The 12,537-nt window shown below is 39.2% G+C and overlaps 1 protein-coding gene across 2 annotated transcripts in view; it reads right to left on the minus strand.

Moving 5' to 3' along the window:
* The window catches only part of LOC149280618 (transmembrane protein 135), a 136,206-nt gene that overhangs the window by 74,773 nt on the left and 48,896 nt on the right, over nucleotides 1-12,537 (minus strand). The window contains exon 5 of one of the 2 annotated variants that reach the window (XM_089500318.1): nucleotides 2,754-2,819. The exons of the other annotated variant lie outside the window; for it this stretch is intronic. Within the exon in view, the coding sequence (XP_089356444.1) occupies nucleotides 2,754-2,819 (66 nt within the window). The remainder of the gene's footprint in view (nucleotides 1-2,753; nucleotides 2,820-12,537) is intronic. 2 annotated transcript variants of the gene reach the window in all.

Raw genomic sequence — 12,537 nt, forward strand, 5'->3', positions numbered from 1 at the left:
CTTCATGTTCTCATTTAACTTACAGCAGACAGCTGGAACGCAGAAGAAACACTAATTCCACTTCAGCTATTACTTGGTGAAATAACGCGACACGACGGCAATGTTTATGTAGCAAAAAAAACCTGTTAAATATTCCCACTAAAAATATATACCTGTGAGCTATAAAACTCTGCAGATTATTAATAATAAAACAGTATCCCAAAGGGATTAAATTTGCACTCTTTTAGGAGGTTGTGAAGGCCAAGTAACCTTTCGCTGGAGAGTTATACTTTCCAAGAACAACATTGTGGTCTGAGGTCTCCGAGAATGTTTGACCTCTGGAAATTCTCATAGAAAACTCACATCCACAGGGTAACCGAAAGCCAAATTAAACACAGGGATGCGAGAGGTTCTTTGGGGGGGGGGGGGGGGTGTTACTAGACATTTTACTACAGAGACCCTACAAAACGTATAATAAAATGCAGCAGCGAAACACGACTTCTCGGGAGGCCAATAAACAAGCAACCAAGAAATACAAGTGCTTCAAAGACAAAGGTCTCTTTACAGACCTGGCGTCTTTAGTTACCGGCAACTATCGCTCATGCGCTTATAGATATATTTTCTACTGACCTAAACATTAAAAAGTAGGTTGAGCCAACATCAGTAGAATTCTACTGCAACTGCTACTCGAGAAATGCATGATTAATTCACAAACAATTCACCCAAAGGGATTCTGTAAGACCTTTTCTATTCCAAAGCTTCCTAAAATCAACCCAGTTCGTTATAGTAGCGACATATAACCCGGGGAAATCCATGCAGAACTTGGAAGCGGGAAGGAAGATTTTAAATTTATTGGTAGCACGGGAGGTACGTACGCAAAAAAGTTTACTTCAAACATTTGCTGGCCGTTTTGTAACAAAATTTGAAAAACCAAAAGCTCTGCTATAGCAATAATAAAAAAAAAATACTAATTCAGGGCTGCAAAAACATATAGGAGCCAGGAACGGATGCATTCATATGGATTAATAAAAACATTCTAAATTCTAATTCTCAGCAAAGTTATTTTGTGCCTACTAATTTTTTTATTGCAGTTTGGATTATCTTTGAATGGCCCTTTATCACTCCCATCACTCCTGTGTTCCAATGGCCCTTTATCACTCCCATCACTCCTGTATTCCAATAGCCCTTTATCACTCCCATCACTCCTGTGTTCCAATGGCCCTTTATCACTCCCATCACTCCTGTGTTCCAATGGCCCTTTATCACTCCCATCACTCCTGTGTTCCAATGGCCCTTTATCACTCCCATCACTCCTGTGTTCCAATGGCCCTTTATCACTCCCATCACTCCTGTGTTCCAATGGCCCTTTATCACTCCCATCACTCCTGTGTTCCAACAGTCCTTTATCACTCCCATCACTCCTGTGTTCCAATAGCACGTTGTGTTCGCTGATCCAAGTTTAAGTTTAAAAAGCTGATTGATGGTTAGAAAACCCTTTTGTAATTCTGTTACAACCAGAAATGTCCCTGTTTTCCATGAAAAAAGCTCAGTGACCCCAAACTTTTGACCAGTAGTGCGTGTGTGGTGTGTGTATGTATGCATGTATATATATGTATATATATTCCTTTTTTTTATTCTGCAGGCACCACTGCATAGGTGTATTTAGACTCTAGGAATCTTAGATTACCCTCCTATTACTAGTAAACAGGAGCTTATTTGGTTTCTATATTAAAATGAATGTAACAAAATACTTTTATTTTTAAGGTGCCTTAATGACGTAACTAAAAATGTAAAATCTAAAAAACAAAAAAGGCCCTTCAAATACTGTCCTGAAAATTGATGTACATGGCAAGTTCTATTCGGACTCAAGTTGCATCGTATACATGTTACATTAAACACTGTTTCTTTCATCCAAATCCTAGTTTCTCAATCAAACAATTCATTCTTCGTGATGCTCCACATAATCCTCTCTTTGTTGTTCAAGGGGAAGCCGTACCTGAGGCTCTTGCCAACCTGGCTGATATAATTGATTCTTGGCATCTTCTAATTTTAACGTCAGCGCCAAAAGCCCCGCCGCGATATTGTAATCTTTGTGTAAATACCGAGATAAGATAGTATCTCGTCTTGATGTCCTCCGCCGCTAAAATAAAGCCTCCGACGTCTCACCAGACAAATAGAAACTCTGTTTGCTTATATCAGAAATGATCAAAAATGGTTATTCTCTAAAACAAATGGTAAACATGTGATGGGTAGCATCAGAGGACCATTAAACGTTTCTCTAAGAGAGGCCGGTTCTTAATTGGCATAGGAATCTTCAGATATGTTAAACAGCTGATGTCATACATCTCGCTTTTTTGTAACTGTCTGTCTGACAGATGATTGGCTGCCGTCAGTGCAAGTCTCAGCCAATCAGCCTGGACTAGAGGTTGCTCCTCCGAAAGATTTGGTAAAATTGGAGCACTGGGCATACAGACAGATGCCTTTACATATGGGCTCGATGAACATACAGGGATACAGGATCCAGTGAGATATCAGATGCCATTTAGTATTTCCCCCCCTTTAGGTACAATTGGAAATCGCTTTAATTAGAGTTTTTTGCCTCTCTCTTGATCAGCAGCGAGCTTAAACTTGATGGACTTGTTTCTTCTCGCAACCTTAACTACTATGTTACTGTTGACCGATTACTTATTTTCGGCCGTCACCATCTATGCGTTATGGTTCAATATTTCAACGGTTCCAGACATAGAAAAAATAAACCGTGTGAGAATGCTTACCTCTCCGTGCCTTATTGGTTTAATGTAACCTCTAGTGACACCCATTCGAAACAACGTCTCTGTGGCCTGTTTGGAGAAAGAGAAAAACGTTAAGACACAAATTATGGAAAAAATGCTCGAGAGATAATATGTCATTGTGTAAAGCTCTGCCGGTACTTTCAGAGGTTCCAGGGAGAAGTTATCAGGTGGAACGCATTAATAGTGTAACATGCAAAGGTTAAAATGTGATCTCATTTTCCTTCCGGACGTTGGTGATCTAGGATATGTTTTATAGAGTTCTAAGAGTTCTAAGAGTATGATGAATATGGGAGCTGATGGGGACTACTTTATCAAAAAAATCGTGTAGCGGGCAGAAACTTCCCAAACGCAGGAGTGTTTCGCATTAAAACAAAGACTTGAGAGATACAAATACAAGAATAATTGATCTTGTAGAGTAATGTTTTTATATTCCTGACATATTACGCCTGTAATGGATCTAGCAGAACAAAATACTTATTAAGCAGGTTGACTCATGAAGGAAGATCCTGAAAACATACATACTCCCGCACACTTAGGACTGGCATCAGGGGGTACAACCAGTTCTTGTGTATGGGGCCCAGCCTCTCTGATCTTTCACGGGCCCCCGTATTTGCCCTCATGGCATGCTACTCGGAACTGGGCCATCACGACCCACGACCCATCTCTGGGCCGTTGCTCGCCTGGCAGCCCATTGTGAGCTTTATGGGCTGGTGCCCCTATTGCAAGCATGCGGCCATGGAAGGAACATGGGGCCCTGTCTTTAGGTCCCCAAGATTTCTGATGGTGGCCCTATGCACACCTACAATATGCCTTAGTATGTATGGCCGTTGGAGGTAACACAAGCTTCAAGTTATCATTAGTTCTGATTCAATGGCTTGATCAAATCGATTTTTCCACCCTTACACGTTCTGTAGAAGCCCCTGCTTTTGGGTCATTCCTCAGAGACCTAGGTCTTTTCCCACCACTGATTTTTCGGGAGCTGGAGGTATATGCCCAGTGCCGCTGTCTTATCATTAAGCAGGGTATGGGTAGAACAATTAAAATCACATGTCTACCCTTAGATGTATTTGATATCACAGAGCACATAATAACCCACCCATCCGCCATGCTTTAGATTAAACTCCCACCGCACGGAGTGGAAGGAGACAGGGGTGCAGCTGCCGGTGCCACCTGGCCCATTAGGGTACAGCAATTCATATCTGAAAGCACCAGTTGCACTCGAGTTTTTATCTGAGTTTGAGTCTGAGTTTTAGCAACTCGGGTCAGCATGAACTCCGTTTTTAATAAATATTAAGGCTTGTGACACAAACCAATACTGCTGCTTGCTGGTAACTCCCTCGGCACTGATTTATTATGTTTTTAATTTTATTTTCTTTACTAAAGTTTGGCATACAACGAAAAAAAATTCCTACCACATCCTGAGATGAAGACATCGCATCTCAATTTAAAGAGTATGGTTCTGAGTTGGATTTATGCACGTTTCTGAATTAATATTCTTAATATAGGTGCCGTGAAATATGTATCTGACATGAAAGTGAAAGACAATCCTCTAGAAGCCCATAAAAATATACAAAACCATTGGTTTCCACACATTATTTGGTCAAAATATTCAATTTTATAATTGGAAACAATAACGGGCTGGTAATGGCAGACTCGCACCTCTCTGTCAGCTACGATCTTAAGATGCAATTCTTCTGGATGGCTTCTCAAAATACAATAGGATACAAGGACCTCATGTAACCTTTTATGTAGGTTGGAATTAGGCTCTTTCATCAACTCTTCCCATCAACGTTTTAAGGGTCTTTCAGTCAAATAGAGGCTAAACTTGCTTTGTTTCTTCCAAAGCCACCAGGGTGTGCCCCCTTCTTTTCACCTTGGCTAGTGAGAGGTCTCTTTTAGTTCACTATCCAGCACCACGATTTCCACCAGATGTCACGTCTATTCAGAGAATAAAGCTAATTCGGAGCGCTTGCAAATCAGCCCCCATTGATTTGGGGACGGGAACTTTGTTCTACATGTGTAGAGTATCACTAAGAGGATTACGGCTATAAGCTCAGCCTTGCAATCACGACAGGAGGAGACCACCTAGCGATATTCACTAATTGACAAAGTTAAGCCCCAAAAGTGATAGCTTTTCTGGTTAAAAAAAAAAAAGAAAAGAAGAAGAAACTAAAGTTGAGTAGCTGTGTATTTATGCTGTAATTCATTACTTATAGCAGGTTAGCCGGCCAGCGAGGTCACCCTGTTGCCTATCTAGACCAATCTCCGAAAACAAGTGGCTACTACAAAAATCTCCGCCGGCTGCCAACGGGTTCTGCTATTTTATATTGATTTTTTTTTTAACGTATCGCTTCAAGGCAAATAATGAAAATCCAGCTGGTCCCTAAAATCTTAGTTTTGCTCATAATGTTATATTCCAATAATGATGTTTTTTTCTCTGATTAATTTGGAATGTTTGCTATTCTGTTATTGGAGTCTAATCAGAAATATCAATTTATTTTCCATAGCTCTTAACATTTATAAGGAGAAAAAAAAAGGCTACTGTATTAAGCCATTTTCACAAAATGTGCATTTACTTTGTGAATGTCAACTCTTTTTTGTTTCCTTTGATGCGTAACCCTATTTTAAACCATGTTAAACTAATTCTAACAGAACAAACTTGGCAATCAGGAACATGAAGAAAGTTGTAAGAAGGTTAATAAAATTCCCTATGAACATGATAAAGATTGAGATATATATATTGTTATATAATAATATATATATATATATAACAAAATAAGAGAATCTATAGAACAGAACAGGCTGCCAGTGTTTTCCCTGACAGTTGAAATTATCTGGTGCCCCGGTTGCAAATCACACTTCCAAATCAGCTCCTGGGAGCAACTTGCAAAAGAATTTGCGAGGAAAAATGTTTTGTCGGGAATTTTTTTTCGTCACATTGTTCTCTGAAGCAGATTTACAATGTGCTACTGCTACCCAGAACACCACTCAGTAGCGGCAATTAAAAGCGGGTTTCTAAGGAGTGTCATAATAAAAACACAATAAAAACAAGCTGTGCACATGCAACTAATTATCTGGAATTTATTAAAATGCAAACAGAGGTTCTTTCTAAAAGTCCAAGGCAGGCAGTCTGGGGAAGTTGTGTATAAAGGTGTCAAAGGCACATTTTAAAAAAAATTGGGAAAATTGAGATTGCGTTGATGTACAGACAGCTTGTTGCCAAATTTTTCCTGGAATACGGTAGTCATGCCAAACTCAGGGTTAATTTGACGTAGCGGCAGCTTTTTTGAAATTTTTGGAACTTTTCTTGCCAAAAATCAAACTGTGAAAGTGAATAACTAACAATCAAGCCATAAAATATGGTAAAGTAAAGTCCATGTGCGTTCAAAGTGGGGGTATCACATCCACAGCATATGTATATATATCCCGCCACTAGAGCAGATTTAAGAATGGCTCCTAACAGATACTTGCAAGACTTCATTAATAACCACCACAGGGGTGTGTGTGAATGGTAGCCTCATGGTTTAGTGATGCGGTGGGTACCCCCGAGAGTGCTCCCCCTCCCCACTTCTAATGTGTTTCACCCAAAGCATAACCTTAGTCAATCTGGGGTCAGTAGAGTGAGGTGAGGGGCAGGTGTCGCCTGGTGAACATATGGACATCATAACAGTCATCAGAGTCCATAGTGACCCAAAGACACGCAGGGAGCCACTGAAGACTTCTCTGTGCCAGTGGAGGCCCCAAAACTCTCTGCTTGACCCTGGGCAAAGGGATCACCCCTCCTATTTCCCTAATTGGTATGGCCCAACCATTACCATGCAATCTTCTAGACACCCACCACTGCCCTAAAGTACGGCAAATGTTTCTCCCACAAAAAACTCCTCTTCACAAGGCAAGTCCAGCCAAGGCTTAAACCAAATACAGACTGTTCACATTTCTACCTGCAAGTGTGCGTCCGGGTGCAACTATTGGGGAACCCTGATTTATTCCTCTTTATTTATTTTTTATTTATTATTATCCTTATTTATTTCTCTTCCTTTTTAACCTTAATTATTCTGTATACATCATCAATGTAATCCTATAATGGGAAAGGAAAGGATAATTTATGTTCAAACTACAAATAGAATGTCGACAGTAAGGGCAGTTAAGACACGGTCAATTTAAGTAGTACTGGTGTGTTGCCAATAAAAAATTTTTTTTATAGTATATAATTATTATAGGACGCATTTTGTTCTCCTTTAAGACCAGTAATAGCTAGCCAGGTTAACTGGTGTAGACTGATGAAATGGAAATGGGGCAGATCTCCCATAAGATACAATCAGTAAGCACATAACATTCTAAAACTATGTATTTGCTCTACTTCTGGAACGAAGCAATGCATCTTAGCGAGGCCACAGCTCCTTAACTACTGCAATCACATTAAATGATAAAATCAGCACTGAAATTCCATTTGCTGTGGAGCAATGCTGATTTATGATATGAATATTTTCTATCTTAAGAGTCAATGAGTAACTCAGAACACCATAGAGAAAATGAATTATTTAAAGCAGCATGTGGGTATGCATTCCCTAACAAAGAGACACAAAAAGGTATGGTCACCCAAGAAAAAGTGCAATTTTTAGGAAAATTGAAACCAAAAAAAAACTTATGGAGCAATCCACTTAACATTGATTCACTGACTTTAATTGGTGTTAATGGTGGTTGAAAATGTTTGGTTTTAATTCCCTAACTAAACTCCAAAAAGTGTTCACAAAAAGAAAAAAAAAGTACATTCTAAATTTTAAAATCATTTTCCTATAACCCACAAGAAACATCAATATGTCCTGCAAGCCAACAAATGGACTGTAGCGTAAAGGCCACTAAGTTAGAAATGACATGGACTCATTTATCACAGCAATTTATTTACTGTTTCTTCCATGAGGATGGTTTCTTATACAATCATATATTTTAACTCATATCTGACACACAAAGGGACATAAAAAAACCCATTACCCACTCATTGCCTCAAGTATTGTGGTCTTCCCCCAAAATTCTCCCCTTCTGGGACTTTATACATATGTTAGCAGATAAGCTTTCCGAGACCCATATAACCAAGCTCATTCACTACGTTATGCTGTTCCTGATGCTCAAATCGTTGCCAAATTGACACTTTTTAAGCACATTTTTATTGTAGCACTAACATGTTTGGCTCGGGCTTGGAGACCACCACAGGCACCCACAAGCAAAATTAATTTTCTAAAACGTTAAATGGGCAGCCAGCTAGGAAGTGAGAGAGCCCGTTGCATGATCTCATTCATTAGCTTCACTGCAGAGGTGAATGATTCTAAAATACCGCCATATTGTTTCCTAGGTTCTATTGGATTTAGGCAATTGAATGACTTCTTATATTTATATCAGTACTGTCATGCTGATCCATACCATTATTTATGATTGTCATTCATATGTCCCATCAACGCTGGCAATACTGCCTTCAACATCAGTAGGCTGCAAAATCCATGGCCGTGTAGAGCGGTAATCCGAGTGCCACTCGAGTGCTGGAAAGCAGAATCTAGTTTCAGTTTTACCAGCTTTTCCCACATGTTACAAACGGGGTCAGCTCCCAAAGAGGATTACAGCCAACGCACATGTTCTTTTTACTTTTTGAATGCATGGTTCCCTTCTGACTTGGAGATGATTGTGTTTCAGCCGAGTACATTTATGGTTGTTCTGCACAGTGAGAGACTACTCCAGATCTCAGTGCGGATAATCTGTGTTTTGTGAAACTCGGAATAGCGGCCCTGGGTGATTTACCGGAACTTTTGATCTTCCCCTATTGAGCAAGGATTAAGAGCTGCATGAAGTAGTGTTCTCTTACTTAGAAGTAAAGAACTCTGCCATGAAACGGGTGACCTTCAAGGAAAATCCACCACCACGTGCGAAGGTCTATTTTTCTTTTTGTTGGGGGACTTTTTTGAAAAATCTAATGATCTCCAGCAAGCTGAAAAACTTCTGCCAGTCTAGGTTCTGGTAACATTAGTCCTGACACCACAAAGACATGTGAGGTACTACTACTAAAGCAGTTCTATATACCCCGATTAACTTTAAATCCGGTTCCAATACAACAGTTTAATGTATGTTATTCAGCAGATATTCCCTTGCAGTCCCAGTAATGGTTTAGTGCAGCACAGATGTTATTATATTAACAGGGAGGGAAATAAGCTCTTTTTTGTGCTTGAATTTAAACCTGAAGGTACGCCTAGGTCTTAAAAGGAAAGTCCCAAGCATAAACTCCAGTGCTGAACACAGTAATAACCCCCCAGGGCTGTATACAGCAGTGGTTAAAAAAATTGATTCGGATCTAAGAGCCAGCCCAAAAAGTCAGGAGTCAGATATTTTTTCTTCCCGAATCATGTTGTTATTTTCCTGGCGCCTGGGGTTTGTCGAGCCTTGCACTAACATACATTTAAACACACTAACACCACACAGTAACAGACACATGCTAACATTCTGTGCTCACAAACACTAACACCTTACAGTAACATACAAACACGCTAACATTCTATGCTCACGTACATACATGCTAACCTCACACACTAATACACACTCTAACATTATATGCAGACATACACACTCATCCCAATGTCATACTATAACACCATACACGCTAGCACCACACTTTTATACACATACACACTGGCATATACATATATAAAATTACATACTAAATCTCACACAATACAATACAATAAAAATACTGACTCCAGCACTATACATATACACACACGTACACACTAATACCACAGTATACACTCACACACTCTCATAGACTGACTCCAGCACTATACATATACACACGTACACACTCCTACTACAGTATGAGTATTTACCAACAAAATGTAAAAAAATTCAGTGAACCATATTCAGTTAAAAATCTAGCCACTATTCTTTTTAACTGCCTACTGTTGTTTTTTTGTTTATAGTCAGTACAAAACACGTTTTTTTTTAAATTATAAATACTGCGATTTACACAGTTAATAGAGCATGTAAATGCTTCAGCTCCAAAATGTGACAAATAGCATGCACACAGCAGCTAATGTTACCGCATCTGCACAAATCCTTGGGGGGGGGGGGGGGAGACAAGCTTGCCCTTTGGCTTTGGAGGTGCCAAGTCATTTATATATAGTATTCCACTTCCTCGCGTAGGAAACAAATGAACCAAAATGCCATTATTTCTGCTGAACGTATATATACACTGACTCTGTTTAGTAACAAAATGAAGCCTTTGTTTCTTATATAGGGCTAATAATGAAGCCCATATATTTTTTTCCTGATTACTAGTTAGCACTAGGCTGTGTCCATGTTACTATTAACACTAAACATTAACTTTTTATGCTTTGTTGCAAAAAAAAAATAAACAAATTAAAAAAAAATGAAACAAAGAACTTCAGTCTGGCTGACTTGGGTCTTTCACATTATTATTATTATTATCCTTTATTTATATAGCGCCAACAGTTTACGCAGCGCTTAACATTTCACACTTTAGTAATAATAATAATAATAATATAGGAATCTTATAATTTTATAATTTCTATATATTAATATATTATAATACAAATAATATAAAAAATAATAATGTAGGAATCTGTTATAATTTTATATTTTCTATATATTAATATATCATATATATTAATAATATAAAAATAATATAGGAATCTGTTATAATTTTATATTTTCTATATATTCATATATTATAATATATATATATTAATAATATAAAAATAATATAGGAATATTTTTATATTTTCTCTATATTAATATATTATAACATATATATTAATAATATAATAATTATTAAATAGAATATATTTATATATTTCTACTCAATACTATAATATTTTCTTTTTCATCTTGGGTCTCAAGCTCAACCAGAACCACCTATCGCAGCCAATGGTTATATGGATGAGTTGAGCGTCATTGATCTGTGCCTTCTTTCCTTGCCCTTCCTTTGTACATAATTCTTTCTACCATAAGAGCCTCCTTATGATCCTATACTACATACTGCCATAATGTATGCATGCCTCCTAAAATAATAGCCAGCTATGAAAACCTTTCTCCAAGTTCGGGCCCTGACACATAACAGGTTATAACATGGGGGGGGGGGGGTTAATTCAATAACATGGGAGATGTATAGAGTGCACAAAACATTCTCATCATTTCTCTTTACAGTTAATGCAGACGTTATTCTGTGTCACAATGCGAGCTTTCAGAAAAAAATTTTTAAATGGTTTATGGGGTGAAATAAATAAATAAATAAAATTCTGATTTGATGAGAAAATACCAGAGAGCTCTCCCCAGTGAGCATTATTAAACAATACATTACATTATTTATAGCCAAACATGTTTGGAACACACAGTGCTGACCTAAACTCAGCTAAGAATATATCTCATGTAGACCAAACTTTGGCCTCTAGATAATAATTAGAATTTTAAATTCAACACACATGGCCGGAATTTCTTCTTTATGTGTTCCCAATTATTTGGAATGGGGGGGGGGTTGCTTTTCTATTTCTCCTTGTTTTTCCTTCTATGAATGTGATCCTTCATGTTTAGAAAGTTTATGTACTCATACAACATAAGTGAGATTTATTACCAACGAACATCTGGAGAGTTTATCAACGAAGCCTTTACATCAGCCTTAAAATGAAGCAAAAATTATGTAGGTTCGTGCCAATCTGACGTAACATTAATTTACAGGATTGCCAAAATTCAATGCAAACATTTAAGAGAGCTTTATGTTCATAATTTAGAATGCTCAGGATGTGGCTCTGAGAGTCTCAGGGCACGGGGGTGACTGGGGAGATTCTCACAGTCACCTTCTATAAACCCTGCTTGAACATTGGTGACCTCATTAAGGACATTTTTGGCACCTGACAACCCACTGTTTTCATTAGAAATGTCATTAGAACCATTTGGTTGTCTCCATTAGTGAGAGGCTACAATAGAACCTATGCGGCAGACTAGAAAACAAAGATATAATAATATATCTGAAGAAATTTCTGGGTCAGCTCATTTCCCTAGAAAATGCATAGCTAAATCAGGCATGAGAGTTTTAAGGAAGTCCCTTATGTATTATACATTATACAGGAGAAGCTCACTGGGGTTTTCCCTTTATACTCAAGTGATAGGGAGTTGAAATTCTCATCTTCCTGCAAACTCCCTCCTTAGAGGATACACCCCAATATGTTGCACTCATGCTGGGAACCAAAGAAGCTGTGGAACACCATCACCGTGTCCAAACCATCACCGTGTCCAAACCATCACCGTGTCCAAACCATCACCGTGTCCAAACCATCACCGCGTCCAAACCATCACCGCGTCCAAACCATCACCGCGTCCAAACCATCACCGCGTCCAAACCATCACCGCGTCCCAACCATCACCGCGACCCAACCATCACCGCGTCCCAACCATCACCGCGTCCAAACCATCACCGCGTCCCAACCATCACCGCGACCCAACCATCACCGCGTCCCAACCATCACCGCGTCCAAACCATCACCGCGTCCAAACCATCACCGCGTCCAAACCATCACCGCGACCCAACCATCACCGCGACCCAACCATCACCGCGTCCCAACCATCACCGCGTCCCAACCATCACCGCGTCCCAACCATCACCGCGTCCCAACCATCACCGCGTCCCAACCATCACCGCGTCCCAACCATCACCGCGTCCCAACCATCACCGCGTCCCAACCATCACCGCGTCCAAACCATCACCGCGTCC

Source organism: Sceloporus occidentalis, unplaced genomic scaffold (assembly GCF_023333645.1).
Source record: "Sceloporus occidentalis isolate IW3139 unplaced genomic scaffold, rSceOcc1.0.p SCAF_151, whole genome shotgun sequence".
Taxonomy (NCBI): domain Eukaryota; kingdom Metazoa; phylum Chordata; class Lepidosauria; order Squamata; family Phrynosomatidae; genus Sceloporus; species Sceloporus occidentalis.